The sequence below is a fragment of the Macrotis lagotis genome, chromosome 1 (assembly GCF_037893015.1).
Source record: "Macrotis lagotis isolate mMagLag1 chromosome 1, bilby.v1.9.chrom.fasta, whole genome shotgun sequence".
Taxonomy (NCBI): domain Eukaryota; kingdom Metazoa; phylum Chordata; class Mammalia; order Peramelemorphia; family Peramelidae; genus Macrotis; species Macrotis lagotis.
In genome coordinates, this window is record NC_133658.1 from 896132359 (window position 1) to 896158976 (window position 26618).

Here is a 26618-nt window from a genome sequence, read left to right on the forward strand (position 1 = left end):
TAGTCTTATTTGGGGGAGTACACAATAAAAAACATTATAAAAATTCAAAGAAATTTGTAGCAAATCAAAGAAAGTAAACCTAGAATATTATTATATAATAACAAGGCTAGCATAAAACATATATACACACAAATATATTGCTAAACAAATGACTGAAGAACAATGGAAAGGCCCACAAAGGAAGGGAATCATTAATAATTTATCCTAAATATCTGTGTCAAAGATAAATTTTTGAATTGTTTAACCAGTTGTAAACATAAGTTTAATGACTTTTGTTATTATTTAAGGCTAAGTTACTTCTTCTATAAAGTAGAGAGAAAACATAAATACATAAATACAACCAAGAACTGGGTCCAACTCTTGTTTCTCACTCACTGTGGAATCACATTTTCTCAGAGTCATTCTTTAAATGGATAAGAAATTCTAATGTGAGACAGTTGAGCTAGTTATTACAACCTAAATGTACATTTATTCTTCTCTATTTTAGCTGAAGCCTCAAAGATTGTGATTTTGGGTCCAAATGTGATTAAGGTGGTACAGGGATCTTCATTCACCTTGAAGGTTCAACTCCAGACTGATGATGGGGAGGTTGTCAAAAGTAAGAGCATCTTTAATGATTATGGATACAAATGTGTGTGTGTGTGTGTGTGTGTGTGTGCTTTAATTAGTTTATTTTTAATTTTACAATTTTCCTCCAATTTTGTTTCCCACCCCCAACCCCCAAAGAAGGCATTCTGTTAGTCTTTACATTGTTTCCATGGTATACATTGATCCAAGTTGAATGTGATGAGAGAGAAATCAGGATATATATTTTTTTAGAGTGTTATTTTAACAAGACATGTACTAGTAATGTGAATGAGGAATTATATTTTGCTTTCTTTTCCCCCAACTCAGTGTGATCTTTATTCAGAATTTGTCCCATACCTAGTGACCTCTTTCTTCCACCCAAATAAAGAGGCTTTGTGAGAGGCATTGTGGTGCAGGTAAAGCAGGATGGTCTTTCAAATCAAAGGTGCTAGAATTCAGTCTGTTACCTGGGTGACTTTCAAAGAGCCATTTCCTCTCATTGGACCCCAGTTTCCTTTTCTGTTAAAAAAGTTGTAGTGAGTGACCTCTAAGATTCTTTCTATAGGTTCAGCTAGAGATCCTATAAGCAATTCTTTGTACTACTTTAATAACTGCACCTTAGCAGGCTAAGTTTGAACTCTAACGGTGTTGTGAAAATCTATTATTAACTAAATAAACAAATAAATGAATGAATGTATACAAATATATAACAAATATTATTCAATACTTATAGATAAATATATCCACTTATGTGTGTATATATTATATATACCTTTATATAATACACACACACACACACACACACACGCCTATGTGTTTATAGGCATTGATTTAACTTGGCTTAGGGAAAAGGACTAATTTGCTTTAATTTATGTCTACTTACCACAGATATCCTAGAATGCAAAACAGAGAAGAGAAAGTATTCTAATAGGTATATTTGTGTGCAAAAGACATGACCTAGTAAGAGCTGCTGCCACTGGTTCAAGCTGCCCTGGGAGGGTTTCTAATTGCCCTCATTGAAGGTATTCAAGCAAGACCAGACATCCAGCTGTCAGAGATGGTTTACAAATAATTAAATCAATCCTATCATGACGCAGAGGGAAGGACTAGATGACTTCCTAGAGGTTCCTTCCCACCCAAATGAGTCAATAATAATTGGAGAGAATTCCTGACAGCAAATATAAAACAGAAACCCTAGTTTCAGGGCAGCTGGGTCTGGGAATTTTGAGTGTGTGACTACACCCTGTAAATGTGATACAGAAAACAGTCTCCATTTAGAGCACCTGACCCTGTACTGCTGGGACAGCCACTTCTTCCTCTGACATCACTAAGGGTTTGGGGAGTAGGGGGTGTGGATTGTGGATAACCTCTTCACAAGAGCATGGTGGCATAATGTGTTTGCCAGAAAAGATGACATTATCCTTTAGTTTAGGACTTATCCTTTAGTTTAGGACTTATCCTTTAGTTGATGAATGCCTTCAGATTCTCCTGTCCCTGGAAGATGATATGGTAATTACATCAAACCCTCGAATTCTGTACTTTTTAAATAAACTACATAGTATCCCCAGAAGGACTCGGTTTAACTATTCACACTGGAAAAATCAAGGGGATGAAGATTCCCCATTATACAAACTAAATTTTACAGTTGGATGGACAACCCAGAGAGCTAGCCCACAGGGCCATATATATATATATATATATCTTGGGAAGACACTGAAGATAGATAGAGAATCCTAAAATCAAACAAGAAGAGGAGAGCAAACTAGATAACCTTTGGGAAACCATGCATACATTGAGCCCCATACTTCTCCCTAAAACAAAGGCCTTCCTTTTCAGTGCAGTTATATGGCTGGATCTTGGAATGCCGAAGAATTAGAGTTAAAGTTCACCAAGAGGACAATGCAGAAGACAGTTCCTGTGGGCACAGACAGACTTGAACATAGAACAAACTGAAAAACTGTCCAGGAGAAATGGTGTAAAGGGTGTCATCAGAGTGAAGAATGATGAGAAAAGGCAATGAACTGGTCCCATGAAGTCAGGGATGATGGAGAATCAGGCTGGTGCCCTGTTGGGGCAACTGCAATGTCAAGAAATCTAAAGCTTTTCACAACAAAACAATCGTTTGCTGAAGGACAAGAGCAAGTATCACATAGGATGAACAAGCCTGGATGAGTTGGAATTTTTATCATTGGACTAGTACCCACTTTGAGGAGCTCACTCCACTGAAGTTTATGTGCATCAGTGTGTGTCAATGTGTGAGTGTATGTGAGTGTGTGAGAGTGTGTGTATGTATATGTAAGTGATTCAGGACTTAAATTATCTGTGACCTCATCAGTGCAGGTTCTCCTTCTGACTCAAATCCCAAGCCTCAGTGATAATCTTCATGAAGTTCCCTGGACAAAAAGGAAGGGAAAAAACATTCCCTGAGACCACTATAATAGAGCTGGAAGAAGCCTCAGAAACCATCATGTCCACTCTTCTCATTTTACAGAGAAGGAAACAAAATTGTAGCAATGAAGTTGCCTGCCCACAGTCATACAGAATCAAATGTCAGAGCAGGCATGCTCTCCAGGGACCAACTTTCTTTTTAAAATTTTTTTCTCCTGATCTTTTTCATGTTAATTTTTCCAATTTTCACCCCCCCTTGACAGTGAGTAATCTGATATAATTATAATATATAATCTGCATATTGTGCATATATAATATATAATCTGTATATTATGCATATACAATCATGTTAAACATATATCTATATTATTCATTCCCACAAAAGGGAAAAAACCATGAAAAAGAAAACACAAATTTTTAAAAAAGTGAAAAACTATGCTTCAATTTGCATTCAGACTCCACATTCTTTATCTGGATGTGAATGACATGTTCCATAAGTCTTTAGAATTGAATTTGAGCATTGTACTGCTGGGAAGAGCTATGTCTATCATAGTTGATCATCATACAGTGTTGCTGTTAATGTGTACAATATTCTCCTGGTTCTGCTTACTTCCCTCAGGATCAATTAATATGTCTTTCCAGGTTTTTCTGTAATCTACCTGCTCATGATTTCTTACAGAACAAGAGTTTTCCATCACATCCATAAACCACAATTTGTTCAGCCATTCCCCAATTGATGGGCACCCCCGCAAATTCTAATTCATTGCCACTACAAGAACTGCTATAAGCATTTTTCTCCATGTGGGTCTTTTTCCTCTTTTTATGATCTCTTTGGGATATAGACCTACTGATGATATTGCTGGATCAAAGAGCATGCACTATTTTATAGCCCTTTGATCATAGCTCCAAATTGGTCTCTCGGATGGTTCAATCAGTTCACAATTCCACCAACAGTGCTTTAGTGTCCCAGTTTTCCCACATTCCCTCCAACATTTGTCATTTTCCTTTTTTGTCATATTAGCCAATAGGTATGAGGTGGTATGTCAGAGCTGCATTTCTCTAATCAATCATGATTTAGAGCATTTTTCACATGACCATAGATTTAATATCTTCATCTGAAAACTGCCTGTTCATATTCTTTGATCACTTATCAATTGTATTCTTAATATCAATTGTATTCTTTTTTTTAAAGGTTTTTGCAAGGCAATGGGGTTAAGTGGCTTGCCCAAGGCCACACAGCTAGGTAATTATTAAGTGTCTGAGGTCGGATTTGAACTCAGGTCCTCCTGACTCCAGGGCCAGTGCTCTATCCACTGCACCACCTAGTCGCCCCTGTGTCACCTAGCTGCCCCAATCAATTGCATTCTTAATCCTTAATTGATAAATGGTCAAAGAATATGACTCAGTTCTCTATATATTTTAAAAATTAAGCTTTTATCAGAAATGCTTGCTGTAAAAATTGTTGCCCAACTTTCTGCATTCTTTCTATTCTTGCTTGATTGGTTTTATTTATGCAACATCTTCTTAATTTAATGTAATCAAAATTATCTATTTTGCATTTTATGATGTTTCTGTTTCTTGTTTGATCATGAACTCCTCCCCTTTCCATAGATCTAATAGATAAAATTATTGTTCTCCGAATTGGCTTATGATATCACCTTTTATGTCTAAATCCTGTTCCCATTTCAACCGTATCTTATTATTGGTGTGAGATGTCATACTCTCTTCCAATTTTGCCTACAATTTTTTATCAAATAATAGGTTCTTAGCTCAGAAGCTAGACTTTGGATTCATTAAACAGTAGATTACTATAATCATTTACTACTTTTTCCTTTGTACTTAATCTATCCCACTGATCTACCATTTTATTTCCTAGCCAGTAGCAAACAAAATCTGATGACTACCATTTTATAATATAGTTTTTAATCTGGTAGGGCTGATATAGTTTCAAAAGGACTCAGAGTCCTTCTGTGGCCTGTGCACATGGCCTTTCCAGGCCCAACTTGGGGGAGATGCCAGGGTTGGGTTTACCAAATCCAGGAACACCTCCAGATACAGGGAAACATCATACACAGAGACTTGAGTGGATTATTTTCGGCAGTTAGAAAGTTTGAGTTTCTTAAAGTTTTTTCTTTCAAAGTCAAAGACATATCAAGAGGCAAATAAGGCTTATCTAGATGGCAACAAATCTTCCTTACAAGTACCTATTAACATAATTAAGAGAATAAAGTCCTTTGTTGACACTGTTTAATAACTCTTATTTACTTTTACTTCCCTGTACAACCTTTAGCCCAGCAGGAGGCTTTTAAAATGAAAACATTTCATTATCTCCTCTATCTCAGGGAAGGTATGAACCACCAACACAGTACTCTTAGCCAGGGAGACCAATTCCATTTTCCCTTATTTCTTGCTTTCAGACTGAGGAATCAACCACTGCTTTTCTAACATACAGCAGGAAGAGGGGCAATTTATGAGCAAGAGGACAAGAAAGCGAAATTTAAGCCTTTCACCCAAGCCTTCTCATGAGAGACTGTCGGATCCTGTCCTCCTGGCCCCTGACATATCATGACCTATGTGGAGAATCTCCTTATTGCCTCCTGAGGGATTCTTCCACCTTCAATGTGAAGGCTTGTCAAGCTCCACCTTTGGGTCTGCCTGCCACTGGACCCTCAAGAAGCTGCAACATGCACAATGACTATACCCAGCAAACTATCCCAGCTCATGGGCAAAGCCAGTGAAGGTAACCAAGGGGCCACAAGCCTGTTGATCAGATGGGAGGTCCTGACCCTAGGCTTGTGATGGCTTGCCCTGATGGAATTCATGGATGAAAACAATTTGTTCCAGTGGCCATACAAGCCACTGAAGCAGTCACTATGGAGTGCAAGGAGCCTGATCAGACATTGATGATGCCTTCCAAGCCATCACCAGTAGTCTTGACTATTGTCTTACCTCAAGATGTGGATGATTCAGGAAGAGGGAGTGAAGCTCTCTGTGTAACTTTACCTCATTTAAGTCCAATTACAGCCAGTCAAGATATCACCCTAAGATATCACTGGTCCTCTTAGAAAACGGAGGATAAACAGCAATTGCTTCCTGACCAATTTCTTTCTCTCTCTCCTACTCTGGACTTCCTGAATGAATAAATAAAAACAGCTCTGCTATTTGGGTGTTGTACTCTGGGGCTCTAATAAAAAAAAAATGTCTGACTTCAAATGGAAGCTTGAAAGCTCATTCCAAAGCTAAATGTTATTTTTTTCATTCTGAAAATATTTACTAAGCAACTATTGTATGGCAGTATTACCTACAATAACTACGGTAAGGCACCAGAGAGAGCTAGCCCCAGAATCTTGAAAATATGAATTTATGTTCCACATCTGAAATATATTGGCAGAATGATCTGGACAAGTTGCCGAATCAATTAGTAAGCATTCACTAAGGACCTACCAAGCACTATGTTTAACCCTGAAGAAAGGGGCCCAAAGTATGAAGCAATTGCTCCTTGCAAAGAGTTTACATTCCAATATGAGAGGGATTGAGATATATGTGTGTATGCATATATGTATGTATGTCTGATATGTATGTGTGCATACTGCAAATCACAATGACACATGTAATTCAATGGCATTTCAGGTATCACACATCTCATCATATTGCAACATTTTATTTTTATTATCAGGGCATACCCATCATAACAAAACAAGAAAACAAAGAGGGGGGAAACATTTTGTTTTGATTTTTTTTAGCTCAAAGATGAGATTGAAATTTTTCTGATTATAGGAATCACCTTCAACCACTTTCTTATTGAGGGTAGAATGGCTTTGGAAATTAGCTTTTGCTATATAGACTTGATAATGTTTTTTTAAGGAATTCAACATAAAATTACAAGGCAAAACTGCTTATATGCAAAACTTATAATTCAGTAAAGTCAATTCAAGAATCATCTGTTTGAATCACAAGAAATGTTAAGCTGCTGGCACAATAGATTAGAGTGCCAGACCTAGATTCAATAAGACTCATCTTCCTGAATCGAAATCTGGTCTTAGATGCTGTGTGATCCTGGGAAAGTCACTCAACTCTGCCTCAATTTCCTCATCTGTCAAATGAGCTGGAAAAGAAATGGCCAACTACTCCAGTATCTTTGCCCCCCCCCCAAAAAAAACAAAGAAAGAGAAAAAAAGAAAAACATGGAAAATATTCATGGTGTCACATAGAGTTGAACGCCAATAAAAATAAGTGTGTATAATATACTTATTTATTACATATAATATTTAATGGTATTATACATAGTATTTATAGGGATAGCTAAGTGGCACAATGAATAGAATGCCAGATCTGGAATCAGGAAGATTCATCTTATTAAGTTCAAATCTGACCTCAGACACTTACTAGCTGTGTCAACCTTCACCTTGTTTACCTCAACTTCCTTATCTGTAAAATGAGTGGGAGAAAAAAAAATGACAAACCACCCCAGTATCTTTGCTAATAAAACTCCAAACCAGGTGACAAAGAATTGAACGTGAGTGAAATAACTGAACATGCTATTAGAAGTTCGAACACAAAATGAGATCTTCATTCCCACACAAATTTACAGATTTTCTAAGTTCAAACTAAAGTTCTATCAAGTGGGGTTTTTTTGAACCTCAAAACAAGTGCAAAAGAAGTATCCATATTTCAAAATCCATTTAACTGTGCAGGAGTTTTTGCTTTTCCTTCAATTAGAAATGATTAATCTGCAATGTAATGACATGCTAAAAGGCAAATATCCCGAGAAGTTTCTATTAGAAATGCTTTCCAAGTGATGAATATACTCATTAAAATAACATGCTCATGGATTGATATCAGTATTTGGCAGTACCTATCTGTGAGAAAAGGCATTTTCAAAGGTGAAATCTTCAAAAAGATTTTACAAAAGTATAAAATCTCTGGATAGAGAAGCATTAATTTGCAATCAGATTTGAGGACAGGAAGCACTTAACTTTGAACCACAATTAAGTCAATTGTTATCTCCCCCAAAAGAATTTCAATCTTCTCATTAGTACACTAGTATTATAAAAATTGTATTCAATAATCATTATTATATTTTAATTTTTATCAATAAAAATGTGGAGATTTGTTTTCTCTCTTGTTATATAAGCACCTATATGATATTTTCTCAATTTTATCCCTTGGTACACAAAGATTAAAATATTTGCTGTTTGGCCTTTTAGAGAAAAAGCTTGCTGACCCCTGATATAGATAGATAGATAGATAGATAGATAGATAGATAGATAGATAGAGAATCAGTTATGAAGAATAAAATGGAAGGAAGCCAAATACAAAGTCATTAGGGAGCAAGGGTCTGAGCAGTTGTGGTTGTCTAGAAGGGATCAGGATATGGACATTGTGCTGAAGGCATTCCTTGAACTGCTCCTTGAAGAAAGGGGGGTTCTCTGAAGAGGAGGGAGGAGGTGGGAAATGATTATTCTTGACATACGCATTCTCTAAAAAGTTACAGGACAAAATGGCAGGGTTCACATGTGAAGAACAGAGAAAAGGCCAGTTTGGAAAACATATAATGAGACTGGAAAGATAGGTTAGAGTCAAGGTGTGAAGGGTCTTTATAACTGATCCTAGAACTGTTTTTATTGAGTAGTATTATTAATATACTCAGATTCACACTTTAAGGAAATGAAAAATGACTTCAGCATCTCGGTGGAGGGTGGATTGGAGTAGGGAAAGACTTGAGGCAAAATGATCCCTAAGGAACTCATTGCAGTACCCATGGCAAGAAGTGATGAGGGCCTGAAAGATGATATCTATGTTGGTGGGAAGTAGTCAGAAACCATAAGTTTTGCCAATTGGATAGTTATATTAGCTGAAAGAGAAGGAGAAGTCAAGAATACTGATAAAGTAATGAACCTGAAGAAATGATGGTGACCTGATAGAAATAATGAAGTTGGCCAAGAAGAAGGTTTGAGGCAGAATATAATACGTTCTGATCTGGACATGTTAATTTAAGATTATCTACAGGTTATCTGGTTTGCTATGTTTAATGAAAAACTAGCGATGCCAAATGGAGATCAGGAAAGAGAATACAGTTGTATAGATCTGGGATATCTGACTATATAATTGAACCCCTCAAATTAAGTGAGAGGGGAAAAAAGAGAGGGGAAGGAGTGGAAGCAGTGAATAATTTCCCCCCTAGAAGTTTGAATAAGGGAAGAGTCACAAAACTTGAAATTGGAAGGTACCTCTGTGGCCATCTGAGCCATACACCAGAGAAATCTCCAGTACCACATCTTGGCAAGGGGCTGATTATTTAGAATCTATCTGAAGATCTTCAGGATAGGAAATGAGGAGAAATAAAGGATATTGGCTTCAGGGCATGGGAGGGTCAACAGGCAGCTAGGTGGTTTGGTAGATAGAGCACTAGACTTAGAATCAGGAAGACTCATCTGCCATCAGACACATACTAGCTGTGTGACCCTGGATAAGTCACTTCACTCTGTTGACCTCTGTTTCCTTATTTATAAAATGAGATGGAGAAGGAAATGGAAAACTATTCTAGTATCTTTGCTGAAAAAATCCCAAATGGGGGATTTTGGATATAGTTGAGAATTGGATATAGTTGAAAAAAGAACAATCACAGGAAGATAAGGTCTATTATGGCAGGGGAGGAGACTTGATCATGTTTGAAGGCTGGGAGGAAGGAATTAGTAGATGGAAAGAGAAACCGTAGCTAGCAAGAATCTGAAGCTGAATTCAGGCCTCACTGACTCCCAGACCAAGTCCATAATGCTTATCCTCTTGTGATGTCGACTGTGTCTTATTTTTTCATTCACACTCTTGTATATTGGCTCAGTGTTCAAGTTGTTTTTGATAAAGGAGGCATGGATGCATGCATCGTGGTTCTTGTTTGTATTTTAAGAAATGTCCCTCTTAAATAATGACTAAATATTGAATTGAAAATGGTTGTCAACTCATGAGCATTTGTTCTGTGTTTATTTTGCCTTCACTGGGAACTAAGTACACCAATTTCACTTCATAGACACTGAAGGCAAGACAAAATTAATAACCAGTTAGCTACCATAACCAAGTCAAGAAGAGTTCAAATATTAAGCTCTTTCTACTGGGATAATGCTAACCATTCTCCAGGATCTCCCTTATAAGATCCCCATGGGGAACTTGAGAATTATGGAATGGGAGAAGGGGAAATGATGACAGAAAAACCCTTTCTGAAGACAATGATGCAGAGTCAAAAAGGAAAGTATCATTTGAAAATATAAAGGAGGGTAGCCCAAGGAGACAGGGTCCAAAGAAAACCTTTCTCGGATGACCAAGATAAAAATGAGGTGGGGTTGGATGGGGGAGGGAATCAAACAAAAAAAATGGTCAAATATTGGCCAATTGGCAACCCTCTTTGTGAGTAAGTGAGATAAAAGAAGGGAAAAAAGGATACAGTGAGAGGAGGGAACAACATTTTAGCAAAGATGAACTGAACAAAAATGAGTAAAATGTGATTACATTATGGAAGTGCACTTATAGAAATTCATAAGTTTGGACAGTTCTCTTTTTTTATCATCTTACAATAGTCTTCTCCCTCCTGAACCTCATCTTTATCTCTGGTCATTTGCCTTTTAATTATGGCTATCTAGGTTGATGTCCCTAGGTAGATGCTCTCCCTAGTAGAATCCAAACCCCTTGAAGTTAGGAACTTTTTTTTTAAATCTTATCTCTTTTCCCTCACCTCAAATTTAATGGGAACTTTACAAATGAGAATAGAATACAAAACTGATTTGAGTATGAACTAAAGTGTATACTTGGAGCTTCCACTCCCTGGGATATATGAGGCCTTTAAGAAAACTTCATGGAGAAAAGCTTTGCAGCATAAAACAATGCATTATGAATGCTTATAGAACTTATAAGTTTGATGATCTGCATTTCCAGGGTCTAGAGTCTTAACTTTGCTTTCCTTGCTTTTTGTCTTTGGGAAAAGGTGAGAGTGGCCGAGCTTTAAAGATCAGGGCTGGAGTCCGATATGTGCAGCTGCCAACTTTCTCGACTTTCAGTTTTTTCAAAGTGACTGGAGATGCTGAGGTGAAACCGATCCAAACTCCCTTGTAAGTCATGTATAGAATTGCCATGCCCTTCTGCTGTCCCCTACTGGAGTCAAGAGCCGGTATGTGTAAGGGTTCTGTTCTCCAGGTTAGACCTTCAGACTTCTTAGAGCTCTTTCCCCATCAGAGTTTGGATCTGATTAGAAAGTGAGTTCACAGACTTCTCAAATTCCCATTCCTGTATTTATGCAGGAATCTGGCTTTTTTCCCCTTAGTTTTCTTTTGTCACAAGCATGCAAAGTCTTCTCAGTAATGTCAAATTACCACTGCTATGTTGAATTCACTTTTAGAGACTTGGAAAGTAGAAAAAAAACATTAGAAAACCTGTATTTGAAAAACTCAACACCAATATGTTCCACAGTCCAATCGTCTTGGAGAAAGCAGGTTGGAACTGTTTAGGTGTTCCTATAATTTTTCTATATCATTTTCTTAATTGTCATTAATATTTCTAGGGTTAGAATTTAGGGAGAAGGTATTTGTCAGCTCTTAATGATTCCTACAAATGGGTTATCCTTTCCTACTTAGCTTTTTTTTTTAAAATCTTCAAAGGTCTCTCTCTCTCTCTCTCTCTCTCTCTCTCTCTCTCTCTCTCTTTAAAGTAAATATTAACTGAAGCAGAGAGATTGAGGGATTTATCTGAGGTCAGATGGGTTATTCATTTCAAAGAGAAAGTTAGCCTTCCTAACTCCCTGTCTCCCAATTTTGTGCTGATGTCACTAGTTCACAATCTCTTTAGAGAGTAAAGTGGAACATAAGTGATGAGTTTCCATTTTCCCAGTTCTGATCACTGTGTGATCAAAGTTAAGACTACTTTGAAAATTCCTTACATACTGTGACTCTCCTCCAATTGAGTTAATGCGAAGTTCATTTAGGGAATCTTAATTCTCTTTGAGATTCTCAGAAATAGAGGCAGCATAGCAGATTGGAAAGGGCTCTGGATTTGGGATCAGGAAGGAGCAGGGTTTAGTTACCAACCTTTGATGCCTCCTCAGACTTTGGTAAGTCAGTTCATCTTTTGGGGACTCAGTTTCTTCATTTGTAAATTAGGAATGATAGTACTTGCAGGGTCCACCTCAAAGGAAAGTGTGAGTCAACTGCTTTGGAAACCTTGATATGTTAGAGAAATGAGGAAATGAGTTATTATGTTTTCTATGTATATATATACATATATATATATATATGTTGACTCCTTTCAAAGAATATAAGATCTTTGAGGACAAGGATGATTCCCTTTTGGCTTTGAAAACTCAGTACCTCCCATAGGGTTTGGCACAAAGAAAGTATTCAGTAAATGTTGGTTGACTGATCGATCCAGATAGTTCAGATTGTAACTGAATCATAAGAACCTTTGTTGCTTTTTTGAGAAGTATCCAGTCTTCTGCAATTTCAGGCAACTGAATTTAAGAGTTGTGTGGGAACTAACCAGGAATCTATGAAGTCTTAGAAACTTAAAAAGGTCCCTCTCAACAATGCACCTTACTAGTGGTCATCCAACCTCTGCCTAAAGCCCTGGGACCTATGGAGCACTCAGGAAAGATTAACAGCTCTTGTGGGAGGGCTGTTGAGCCCTTTTTGGGGCTGCTCATTCATCTTTGGGGTCCACCTGGCATCCAATTCTCACATGTGATTCAGGAATCTGTAATATACACACAGGTTACACCCTAGTAAATCATCTCAGCAGGTTGAAAGTAATGTGTGTTTACCCAGAGCATGTGAAGACTACCCCTGGCAGAATGAGCAAATGACAGCAATTTGTTCCAAAGGTCATGGTTAAAGCAAGCTCTGTAGAATGCTTAGAGTTTGGTCAGACATAGAAAAATTCAAGGTTATCCATCCAATGCAGCCCAGGCCCATCGTCCTGACTTTTCTCCTTCCACTGACTGGATTTTGATGAATCTGCAAGAGAGAGAGTGAGGCTGAAGACTTTGGGCAGCTCTGCCTCCCTTCAATTCAGTTCATACAGGAGTCAAGATGTCTCCCTTGATGTCATTGTTCTCTTTAAAAAAGAAGAACTAACAAAGACCTCCGAAGGAAACCGCTTCTACTTGTGGGTAGCTCTAATTATTTGGAAGGATAGCCATTGTTGGAAGTTCTGACCCCCAGGGCCAAGCAAAATGGGCAGATTCTTTTTTCCTAGGATAGCCATGAAATGAATGAAGATAGCTATAGATTATGGGATATTACCTTCTAAGTCATTTCTCCCCCTCCCTCCCCCTTCCCCTCTTTCCCTTTCTCCTTACTCTCCCTCCTCTTCCTCTCCCCCTCCTTCCCCCCTTCTCTTCTTTCTTCTTTTCCCTTGAACTTGAGGCAAAGGTCAAGTGACTTGCCTTGGTTCACCCAACTTGTAAGCATCTGAGGCAAGATTTTATCCTCAGCTCTTCCTGACTCTTTGCTAAATATCCCTAATTCCTTTCATCTGTCCTCTGATGGCATGAACCTGAGGTCCTAACCTGGTTTAAGCTTTTTCTCAGTTTCCTCTTGATTTCTCAGAGCAGCAGCAGAGACCTCCTAAGCCTTTGACAGCAGGCATGCAATGTGGTGGCCTTCACTCACAGAGCCACCTGACTTTTGTGTGTCTGAAAGGATCAGGTACAAGACAATAATACAGTGCAGGAGACATAGATAGCTTGAAAAGGCAAGATTGAGATCCCTAATCTGAGAATCATTATTTGAGATTCTTTTTATACTAATAATAAACCAATATATTACTGTAATTTAAATGGCGAGGCACAAATTATGGAAATCAGATGTACACTTTTAAATGTTTGTTTTGTTGTCATTGCTGTTGGGTCACCTGCTCTCTCCAGGGATGCTCGTGGCCTCAGCCCCACCACTGATGGGCACAAAGAGTTGGACCTGCTCTCTTTCTGACCTAGGCCACTTCTTCCCTCCCTGGACAGCCTAGTGGCCCTCACCTAAGGATTGGACTCAATGTGGACATTCGATCAGCTTTAGCTTCACTGCAGCTCAGGACTCCCAAACTCAAGTGATCCCCCAACTTCAGTGTCAGGGACTACAGGCACACCACCACTCCTGCCTTTAAAACAGTTTTTAAAGCAATATTTTCTGAGGTTGGTAAATGACCTCATTACCAGACTGTTGATGGACAGGGGAGAATTTTGTTGGCTTTAACAGCTTATGAAGACCTCCTTCTAAGGAGTGGAAAGAGAGGTTGGGGTTTGTGCAGGGAAGTGAGCTCTCACATCGCTCTCCCATGGTGAAATTGTGAAGTTTCCAGAATCCTGAAGAGGAAGAAAGACTGTGTGACCATCTTAATATAAACTGAAAAGTCATCATCTGCTACAGAGACCAGGAGGTGAACTCCTCTCAAGACTGGCTCTTTATCATTCTTTGCTATTGATCAGGGAAATCAGCATCCTGCAATTCAATTCCACAAATACTTATTAAAATTTAATTTATTATTAAAATGATAGTAATGCCTGCCTTTGGCACAGTGCCTTATAGTTTTTAAAGCATTTTACATACATTATCCCATGCTTGTTTAGTTTGGATTCAGCAACCCAGGAAATCCCTTTGAATCTCCTGAAGGAGGCAGGGCATTCTATGTCTATGCTATAGATGAAGAAACCAGGGGTGATTCACCCCAAGTCAGTTAACCAAGAAATGGAAGAGCTAAGACCAGAACTCAGGCCTCTGAAATCCCTCCACAGTCTCTTCTCCACTTTTCTGCACAATCTCTGGAACCCAGTGCAGAGTCTAAAATGATTAATTCAATACTGACAGTCCCCTATGATTTTTCATTATATATAAATGTTTGAGCCCCTTTTTGTTTCAACACCAGAAGATGTTCTATCTTTCATCACAGGTTACACATCCTAACTAGTTGATTTTATGAACATCCTAATTGTGATGCGGCACCTGAAGTAAAGTGTCAATCCATTTGTTTTTGGCAGTGGCTTTGAGTGCATTAGCTATCCTTTGATGTATCCTGTGTCTAAAAAGCCAGAACCAGAACCAGAAAAGCCAGAGATAGAAGATCCCAAATTGGAATGTTCTGAAGATGCCCCATGTTCCCCAAAGGAAGATTTGGAACCAGAATGCCTATTGAAATCCCTATTGTATCCTGCAAAAGATGACTCTGAAGACCTGAATGGTAAGTAGAGAGAGACCATGATTAGTCGCCTACTTGTCCTTTTCAATTCTTGTTACATAAAATGTGATGTCTAATAAATAATTGGTATACTTTTGAGTACAGGTGTTGGCATTTTCAAACACTTTCCCTGCTACCCTATACTTTGTAATAGGTCACTCTCTAGAGGAAAATATGGATGCAAACCATTGGTCTGTTTGGCTACCTGAATTCTAAATGCATCCTCATGCATTCCCCAATTCTTACAATGATGGAACTAGAAAGATCCTGAGTTCAAACTCAGACCCTCTTGGCTCTGAGCTAAGGGGGAGGGGGAGGCAAATGCACTGGATGAGGAATGAGGAGCCAGTGGACCAGGATTTGAATTCTAGCTCAACTCTTTTTCTATCTGTATGACTTTGAGCAAGTCACCTATCTGGGCTCAGCTTCCTCATCTGTCAAATGAGGGGACTGGATTAAATGGCATCTAAGATCTCTTTCAGCTCTAAATCTGGTGATTAGCCTGGCACGCTCCAATTGTACTCTGCCCACACCCATCTTTTTTCTGACTCCCAAACCTACCTCACTCTCTCAGGTTCATTATAGCCTCTTCAGTGCTCTGAATGTTAGAGAGGAAAAAAAGGTGGGATGGTTTATTATGCTGATTTCTATCTGTGAGACAATTACAGATTTCACTAGGGTACGATAAAGGAGTAATGGAATGACTTCAAGTACTCTTGAAAGGAAGGAGGATGACATTCCAGTTCATTTGTCCCATTCTGAACATTAATCAGCTTGCTGCATCTTTCTTTTCCAAAGAAGTAGAAACTAGTGCATGAGGTATACTGGCTTTGTAAAGTTCCTTCAATAGTTAGATGGACCAGCAAGGCAATAGATAGACAAACACACTGACAGTCTTCAGCTGTCCCTTCTACATTGTGACTTTTCTCATCCTGATTTTGATATATCATGGGTTAGCTTAAGAAATTAAATAGGGGAGTTGTGCAAAGGCCACAGATGACATGCAAAGGCCAGTAGATAATGAAGAAAACTTTTAGAAATTCAGACATGCATAATATATATAGTATTATTTGATATCAGCATATTTATATTTTAATACCATAATAATTCAGACCGCTTCTCTGGTATGAAAGGGGGGCCAAAAATTTTTATGTACTTTTTCTAGATCACAGGGGCACCATTCCCCTTTGATGTGGAAGGGGTAACTGAAGATAGATAGATATGGTCATACCTGGAATTTCATTATTCTAGGAAACTACCCCAAAAGAAACTCATTTCCGTACTGCATAGCAGCACTGGATCCTCAGTGTGTATGGAATTGACAGGCCAGCTCAGAGATCTCCCAGCAGTATGTATTCAATAAGAAATCTAAATCCAAGTCTCTCTGATTCTGAAGTTAACTTCCTATCTACTTCACTGTTTTCTTTGAATTATTTTAAAGAGAAATTCTATAAATGCATAAATATTTATTTAGTGAACCTGTTAAATTCATTTATTTTGACCCATGTTTTATGACAGTTGTCCATAGAATTTTTACTTTTATTTTATAAGCACCAAACTCACAAAAGCTTGCTTCAGTTATTTTTTTTTACAAGTGGAAACCCATGATTTACCTAAAAAAGGCAACAAAAAGTAAAACAATATCAATAATACATGAAATTTGGCCTCAAAGAAGAGATAGAAGATAAGACTTTTTCTCCCTCTCTCTCCAGAAATTGGAAGTCCATGGGTGTGCATAGTTTTTCAATGAACTGATCTGTTTTGCTGATTTTTTTCTTCTTCCCCTTTTTTTCCTTTCTTAAAAAATGTTCTTTCTTATAAGGGTTGAAATTGTGAGCTCCTTGAATCCCCACTTAGCATGGGACCCAGCACAAAGTGTATGTCATTCAGTTGTTTCAGACACACCTGAAACTCTATTTGTGACCCCATTTGGAATTTTCTTGGCAAAGATACCAGAGTGGTTTGCCATTTCCTTCTCCAGCTTGTTTTACAGATGAGAAAACTGAGACAAACAAAGTGAAGAGACTTGCCCAGTGTCACACAACCAGTAAGTGTATGAGGTCAGATTTGAACTGAGGTCTTCCTGACTCCAACACTCTATTCATTACTTAATAAATGTTAGTTGATTGACTAAATGAATGAATGGGAGGAAATGAGTAAGGGACCCAGAGACATGTAAAAATAAATATCAATAAAATTATGGAAAAAATATAAAATTAATTTCCTATGTTGTACTATCACGTACAAAGTCCTCTGTGAAAATTGCATTTCCTGTATTAAAGGAGCTATCACTTGGAGAAAGAAATTGTTTCAACCAAGAAAGGAAGAAAGGGTGCTATAAACCTTAGTGTAAACCAAGGGTAGCCCATGGCAGGCCCACAGACTTGAGGCCTGCTCTATACAAAAACACCAAAAATATCCTTGCAGACACCATCCTTATTCACCTTCCTGTCAACAGTGATCCCTGATCATGGCCCTGGGAAGTTATTGAAATGTTGACATTCTCATATGGTAAAAAGCCACAGACACACCATCCCCAGTGACTGGCTCCTCTCCAGGAGAGGCAAGACTATCCTTCATTCATATAGCTTACTTTTATATGTCACTTCAGAGTTTGTGAGTCTTTTATGTACACTGTCTCATTTGATCCTCACAACTACTTGGGTAGGTAGGTGCTATTATGATGTTCATTTTACATATGAGGAAGCTGAGGCAGATCAAAGTTAAGTGACTTGCCCAGGATCATAGAGGTAACAAGTATCAGAAATAGGATTCACACTTAGATCTTCATGATTATAAGACTAGTGTTCCTTCCAATATTCTATGCTGATTGGTCACAAATTTGTAACGATAAGGCCTGGGGCAAGTCCTAGGCTGTGGGGAGGGGAAGACACCACTGTGTAGGACCTGAGACTAACCTGAAGAGAAGAGAGGGTTGAACCAAAAGTCTAGCACCAGAGGACCATCCCTCTACTTCCCCTGAGCTTCTAGGCCCAAATCTCATGGTGCCAGTTATTACTTGGCTCCGGCTTAGATTCACAATTCAGATTGGAAGAACCTCAGAGACCTTGCACAAAAATTTGTGCTATGGCATTGTTACTGGCTTCTGCATGAAGACTTTTTGGGGAAGAGGGATGACTTGGAAGTGGAATGACAGCCATTCCCTCCAGAGCAGCTTCTTCCATTGGAGATATCTCTAAGATCCAGATACCTCAGGCTCCTGCTGCAGCTTTTCACTTCTGGGATCACACAGAGCAAATCTATTCTACTCTACTGGACAACCTTCTAACTTGCACCTAACTGTCATCTCCCCAAACCTCCTGTTCTCCAGGCTAAACATCCTCAGACTCTTCAAGGAACCCCATGGGTAATGACTTTGTGGCCTGTCCCCAATCTGGTAGCCCTCCTCCATATGCTCTTTTGGTCCCTTGTTCTGGATTTCCCTCATTGTTGACCCTTGCCCAAATATACTCAGTCCCTTTTACAACTGCCTCTTCCATGGCTGGGTAATTACTTTGATTCCTTATCACCCTCAACATCTGGGTGCCTCCTCCAGCCAGAACACCAAGGAAAGGCCCCATCCTGGCCTGATCAGCCTATGACCTTGGAGTCTACTCCATGATGGTATTGGCTGCAACTCTGCTCCTGCTGGCCCTTCAAGTCAAGGAATATGCAAAGACAAAAATCAACAGATTCTCCCTGCCTTAGGGGAGCTGACATTCTACTAAAAAGATAAGATTATTCAAATAACTGTAATATGATTCAGAATATTCTGTCCAAAATATTTTGAAAGATTTGTTGAGACAGAGATCACTTTTCCTTGGGAAAATAGTTGTTTTAATGAAAGGGATAGCATTTAAACCTGCCCCCCCCCTTGTGCCTGTCCCTTTTAAAAGTATTTATTTTCAACATTCATTTAAAAACTTTGCAAAGTGAAGTGTTCTTTTTCCCTTTATTTTTCCTTGCTTTTTTTGCAACATGGTTAATATGGAAATGCCTTATATGACTTTGCATATATAAATGATATTATATTGCTTGCTTTCTCAATGGTAAAGGATGAGAATTTAAAACTCAAAGTTCTCTCTGTGGAAGAAGATAGTATTTTTCACCATAGCTCCTTTCAAATTGTCTTGGATCATTGTCTTGTGCAGGTTACCTAAGTCTTTCACCTTTGATCATTGCTTAAGTTGGGTCTTAAAGGGGGAAGCTGGTGACTCTAATAGGTGGGAATGTCAGCTACACTCTTGAGATGCAATGGTGACCAATACTGGCAGAGAGTTCAGGACAAAAACAAGGAACAGGGAAATAATAAAATAATAATGTGAAATAAGGTTGCAAATGGATCCATATTGTGAAGGGCACTTTGAAGGTACACTAAAGAGTTTGGAAAGAAGCAGTGAGGAACTACTCAGGACTTTTGAAGACTAACTTGATTAGGAAAGTCACCTTAGTGGGAGTATTAAGAATGAATTGGAGAAAGGAAGCCTAGAGATAGTTTATTTAGGAGGGTTTTTTGGTTGTTTTTTTAAATGACTTCTAGATGAGAGTTAATGAACTTAAGTAGAGCAGTAGCAGTGTGAATGGAAAGGAGGAGACATATTCAAGGGATATTACAAGAGATAGAAATAGAAATCGTTGACTTGTACATTGGTCGAAGCCTGAAACACTCTTCTTCTTCACCCTCCCACCTTTGTGATTGTCTTCCTTCAAAATTCTACTCTGGTACCCTATCTTCCATGAAACCTTCTCTGACCCAATAGTCCTTCATATTCTGTCCCTCAACAACCAACCAACCAATAAGTACTTGGTAAGAACTTACTAAGTGATGATCCTAGAGACAAGAATCCTCTAACTTGAAGAAGTTTCCATCCTACTGGAGAATAACAACATATTCAAAGATGAACAAATGCAAAATCTCATCTGAGCTTGGAAGGAAACTGTTTCCAAGTGATAGAGGTATGGAGAGCATCCCAGGTAAGGGAAATAGCTTGTGAGAGGCCTGGAAATGGGATGGAATCTTCCCCCTCCACCCACCCCACCCCTAGAAAGGGGAACAGCAAGTGTAGAATATATGATGTCATCAACCCACAATAAATAGACTGGTGCCATATTGGGAAGTTCTTTAAATGCTAATCAGGATCCACTGCTGCTTCCTGATCAGGGACATAGCATGCTCAGGACTGTGCTTGACTATAGTAATAAAATTGCCAAATGGATACTAGAGTGCTTGTGCTCTTTTTACTTGTAAACATGAACTACATATGATATCTCTGCAATAAACTATAAACTCCTTGAGAGCAAGGACTATTTCATTTGTGTCTTTATTTTCCCATTATATATATTCCATAAATGTCTATTGAATGAAATTACTATAGGATATCAGAGATAGAGAAAGGGAGGGAAGGAGATAGAGGAGAGAGAAAAACAGAGAAAAGAGAGAGACAGAGGAAAGAGAAGAGAGGGAGAGAAGGGAGTCAGTAAGGAGAGAAGGGAGTCAGTAAGGAGAGGAGACAGACAGACAGACAAGATGAGAATTTCTTCAGATAACTGGAAAGTCAAGAGAGAGGGAGTATTTAGGGTGAAAGATGAGTTGTTTTGGAGTGTTAAGCACAGCGCCATCAAGAAGATATTCCTGTTGTGAGAAGTAGCAGACAGTTTTTAAAGTTCAGGACTGGGACTTTCAGGTGGACCATTAAGATTGAAGCTATAAAATTGGAAGTCATGATGATACTCAGTGGCATTTGGACACTTTAAATTTAGTCTTCAGGGATGTAATATTTCTTTGTAAATTTTAAATTGTAAATTTTTAAATTGATATCTTGTGTTTTTAAATAACCTTCCTTTCCATATATAGCCTTTACCAATTCCCTATCAGAGTCTTCCACTGTGACAAAGAAAACTTAAAAAAGAAGAAAAAGGTGGTGGAGTAAGGAGGGAAGTGGGTTTTCAAAACTTAACTTCTCAACTGAAGCTGAGAGCATCCATGGTATTCCACATCTCTTGATAAAGAGAAGGCAATACATTTTTCTCATTTCTGCTTGGTCATTATAATTATTTTTGGTTTCTTTTTTGTAATTATTCATTCTATTTACATTGATGTAATCTTTGCATCTATTGTTTTCTTGGCTTTGCTTTCTTCACTCCATCAGTTCATACAAATCTCATGCTTCTCTGCATTCTTCATAGTGACCATTTCTTACAGTGCTCTGATATTCTTTGATATTCATGTGCCATAATTAGATTTAGTCATTCCCCAAACACTGCACATCTATTTGTCTCCAGGTCTCTGCTACTACAAAAAATGTTTCTATAAGTATCATGGTGAATTTAATACCTTTCTCTGCCTTTAATTTTCTAGGGCATATGCCTAACTGTGTTTTCTGAGTCAAAGGGTTCAGCATAATTTAGGCACTTTCTTAGTATAATTGTACATTGTTTCCAAGAATGATTAGACCAATTCAGTGTTCCACCAACAATAGTAGTGTGCCTGTCTTTCTTTAACTGTTCTCATCTTTATTTGAAGTCTGAAAGTGATTCCTCTATCATTCTTCCTTTTTTCATTATTTTCTTTGAGACTCTAGCTCTTTTTTTTTTCATCCTACAGATTGTCTCATTATTTTGCTAGCTTCTAAAGTATCCATTTGGCAATTTTATTACTATAGTCCTAAATATATATTAATTTATATGGTATATTCTTTTTTAAATCATTATTACAGTAGTATGGTTCATTAGCACTGAATCTTTCTCCAATTATTTCAGTCATTCATTATTTTTTTGAGGAATGTTTCTTAAGATAGTCTGGCTTTAAGATATTTTATCTATTTTGAACTATTTCTCTATTAATTCCTCTTGGATTTTACTATAGTTATAAAAATACTGTTGATTTTTGTGGGATTTAGTGTTCAACTTGCTATTTTGTTGAAACTGTTGTTTATATTAGTTTCTCTAGTGGTTCTGTGGATTTCTCTAAGTAAACTATCATATCAGTAGAGATAAAGTTTTTTTTTAACCTCTTTACCTATATTTATGATTTTTTTTCTTACTCTATTGCTATCGGTGATGTTTAAGCACTATGACATTTATGAGTGGAAAAAATGAATATCTTTGCTTTACTCCTATGTTTATTGGAAATCTTCTAGCATGTTCCCCATAACAAGTGGTGCCTACTTTTGGACACATACATACATACATACATACATATACTTTTAACTTCTTAAAAATAGCCCTTCTTTTTAGGGTTTTCAGCTTAAATTATTGTCAACAATCTTTTCTGCAATTACTAATATAATCATGTGCTTAAGATGTTTTATTTTTATATGATTATGCTAATTATTTTCCTAATGTTGAACCATCCTTGTATCCTTAGAATAAATCCAGTTTGATCATAGTGAATAATATGTCATAGTCTTTTTGCTAAGACTTAATTTAAAACTTTTGTAATGATATTTGTTAATGATTTTTGTCTGTTGTTCTCTTTCTTTGCTTTATCCTTCTCAGGTTTAGGTATTAGTATTATAATTGTCCCATAAAAGGAGTTTGATAAAGTATTTTTTTCCCAATACTAAAACTAATTTAGATAGTGTGGACATTTATCGTCTTTAAATGTTGTTTGCCATTCAGATCCCTTCACAATCTAGCCCTATAGGGAAGCAAGGAGGTGCAGTGGATAGAACTCTGAGCCTGGTGTCAGGAAGATCTGAGTTCAAAGATGCTTACTAGATATGTGATCCCGGACAAGTCATTTTACCCTGTTTGCTTCAGTTTCTTTATTTGTAAAATGAGCTGGAAAGGAAATGGCAACCCACCCAGTGTCTTAGACTGAACAGCCCACAACAACACTCTAGCTTCAGTCTATTTTTCCATATTTATTTAACATGATTGTCCTTCATTCAGTCTCTGTTCTAGTCAAGTTGCTATTTTTTGTTCCCTTTACATAATATCCCATCTCCATGCCTTTGCACAGACTGTGTTGTGACTCAAAAAATCCCCAACTCCCTGTAAGATTTAACTCATGAGTCTCTTTTACAAAGAGTATTCCAGTCTCCATAGAGGCCAGTTCCTCCACTGCCCCTAGAAATTACTTTTATTTACTTTGAATATATTTTATTTACATGTATACCTGTTGCCCCTCCTCCTCAATAGAATGCTAGTTCCTTGAGTGGAGCAATTGTTTTGGCTTTGTCTTGATATCTTCTATCTCTGGTACATTGTGGGAGATGGAGTGGGGGATGGGAAGTGGAGGGAGAGACTGGGGCTGTTTCATTGATAGAAGGGGGGATAGAAGGAGATTCTGAGTGATGTGTTCCTCCCACCAGGGCAGTGACCCCTGGTTTGTCTCTGGGGCTCTGAGAGGTCAAGTTCCTCATCCAGGGTCACAAGGGCAGCATGTGTCACAGGCAGTCCTGCCTCCAAGGATGGCTTCCCACTGCACAGGAAGGACTAAATAAATGCTTGTTGGCAGAATGAGACCTAGCATGCATCTTTGATTTCCAAAGAGGGAGTTTGAAGGCTAAAACAGACCTTGGGGGACAGCATTGCTAACGATCTGGAAGGAGGAATGAGAACCAGTGAAGGAGACTCATGAGAAGCAGCAAAGGTCAGGGGATGACCAGGAGAAGCCAAAGGAGGAGACAGGGTCAAGGAGCAGCAAGATTAGACCTGAAAGACATGTTCAAATTAGTCCAATAGAAGGTTATTATTTGTTAATCTTGAAGATGTCCAGTTAGTCCAGTAACAATACTAGAAGCCAGACTTCAGGGGTTAAATAAATAAAAGCAATGTCAGTTTGTGATCAAGAGCTGCCCTCAATATGAGAAAACATTAGTTCAAATCCTAGTGCCTCTGACACTAAGTATATAACCCCCTCTACCCCCCACCCCAGTCTCAACCTCTTATAAAATGGGGATATGGAGTACCTTCCTCCCAAAAGCATCAGCTGAAGCAGCACACACTAAGCATTGCATGCTTAATAAAGAAAGCCATGGGAAACTGGGGGCAGTCGATGCTCCTGGAAGGCTCACCCTGCCTCCTTGGTGCCCAGTCCGAAACAGGATGATGTCATAGAATGAGGACCCACCTTGTGAGCACAGCCTGGTCTTGCTCGGTCCTTCCTGAGAGGTGAGATTGAATGATCTTTTAGCTCCCTCTCAACCCAGACAGGCCGAGTTCAACCATTCTGTAAACTCCCACTTAGCTCAAGCCCCCATGGGTTAGTAAGGACATGTGTATGTAGATCACAGATGACAGAGAAGTTAGGGACCCAGATGCTTATAGGATCATAAGTTTGGAGCTAGGGGGGACCTTAGTGACCATAGCCCAGTGGAAACTCTAGCCCAGGCCAGCCTGCCCACCTTGCCCACCTCACTTCAATCCCTACCCTTTATTCTGGCCATGGTACCACTGTTCCTAGACCCCCCCTGCTTCCACCAAGACGGCACATGGGGCCTGGTCTCTCCAGAGTTCACATGGCCTTGATGGTAGAGGGGCCCTGAACCTGTCTGCACCCTCTGCTTTTTCTAAGTAGTTGTTCAACACAAATTTACTAAGAGTTTACTACTTGTCAGACTAAATTCTGGGCATATAAAGTAGGGTGCCTGCCTTTGAGGAACTCCTATTGTTTTGGAAGAAAGAGCCTGCACAAAATCCTCCCTACATGACCTGTACAATGAAAATGGCAGAGCATCTCAAAGAGGGTGGATGTAGGGCCACAGGGGATGAAGGACAGGAGCAGCTAAGTCCAGAGGGAAGCCACAAGTGGGAAGGGTGAGGAGAGAAGGGTAAGAGGGAAAGGCAAGGAGAGAAGGGCAGCTCAGGCATGGAGACTGTTGTGTAAGGAAGAATGGAAAGGCCAGAGACCCTGGGCTGGGAGACTCATCCTGCATCCTTGGTGCCCAGCCCAAGACTGGATGATGTCATAGAACGAGGACCCACCTCATGGGCATGGCCTGGTCTTCCCCAGTCCTTCCTGAGAAGTGGGATTGAATGGTATTTAGTTCTCTCTCAGCCTAGATAGGCTGAATTCAACCATTCTATGAACTCCCATTTAGCTCAAACCCTCATGGGTTAGTAAGAACACATGTGCAGATCATGGATGACAGAGACATTCATGGGATCATAAACTTGGAGCCAGGGGGGACCTTAGTGACCATAGCCCAATTGAAACTCCAGCCCAGAACAGCCTGCCCACCTTGCCCACCTCACCTTAATCCCTGCCATTTATTCTGGCCATGGCACCAGCTATTCCTTGACCTCCCAGCTCCCTCCAAGATGGCACATGGGGCCTGGTCTCTCCCGAGTTCACATGGCCTTGATGGTAGAAGGATCCAAGTAGGGACCAGGCTGTGAAGGGAGACTAGGAAGTTCAACAGAAGGTTGAATCCAGGAGAGTATAGGGAACCACTCCAAGGTCACCCAGTTAATGCTGCCATGGAAGCCAGCATTCACATACCAGGCCTTTGGCTGCACACCCAACCTCCTTATTTACTATTTCAATAGCACCACACGGAAGTCAGATTCTGTAATTCTCTCCTTGTTTCTCCTGAGTGAACATCCTCCCACCAGAAGGGCAAGCTGCCATTCTGTGCCTTGCACAGTACCAATCCCATTGGGGCTTCTTTGTGACCATGCTGACATTCAAGAGGCCAGAGCACACATGCTCTGTGACATCTAGATTTTGCCCCCAAGTCTCCAATCTCTCCTGTTTATGCTTCCCATATATTCGAGAACAAAGCCGATGGCAGTGCTTTCACCATAGGACAGGCGGCAAGGCTTACTCTCCCTCTCCATGGGCTGCCATTACTTTACCAGCCCCATATCTCCCTGGAATTATTCATGGGAGCCTGATGCTGAAGCTTGGGAGTTGAATCAAAGTTTAATCACTGCAGTTTATTGTGAACAGTAATATTAAATCCTCCCATAGAACTTGATACATGGTAAATACATGATTTGCATCTTAACATGAGAAAAGGAGCAACTGTGTTGATGAAGGCTGGGGTTAGCCCATAAATCAATGTATCAAAACAAAAGACAACTCCCTTCAACGACAAAAAGGTTTATATGGATTGGGTGACTAGGGGGATTTCCTAAAAAGCCCTCTTTTGTTTAATTTGGGTTTAGTCATACCAGTCAGCTTTTATGGTATTTCATGTTGTTGACTTGCTGCGATTTCTTTTATTAATCACAGTAAACAGAGTGAAAAGGAACCATTACTAAGCACCTGAACCAATTTAAAATCATGACAAGAGTAAGGATGTTAAATAAATATGTCTCTTTTCTCTTGGCATCCCGCAGGCCAAATTAATATTGAATTTCATGTTTCGGTGCGTATTTTGCTCTTGACTTCTCAGTTCTTTGAAGTCGATTCCAAATTCTATCTACAGAAGTTACAATGGACCCTTTTTGCCTAAATAATCTGAATCTCTACTCTGTCAGAGGTCCAAAGCCCAAGGATCATGGAT

At 39.0% G+C, this 26618-nt stretch overlaps 1 protein-coding gene across 6 annotated transcripts in view; it reads left to right on the plus strand.

The window, feature by feature from the left end:
* The window catches only part of MORN1 (MORN repeat containing 1), a 216971-nt gene that overhangs the window by 31407 nt on the left and 158946 nt on the right, over positions 1 to 26618 (plus strand). For all 6 annotated transcript variants that reach the window (XM_074218692.1, XM_074218689.1, XM_074218688.1 and 3 more), the window contains exons 8-10: positions 488 to 598; positions 10931 to 11054; positions 14966 to 15165. In XM_074218692.1, coding sequence (XP_074074793.1) covers positions 488 to 598; positions 10931 to 11054; positions 14966 to 15165 — 435 coding nt within the window. The remainder of the gene's footprint in view (positions 1 to 487; positions 599 to 10930; positions 11055 to 14965; positions 15166 to 26618) is intronic.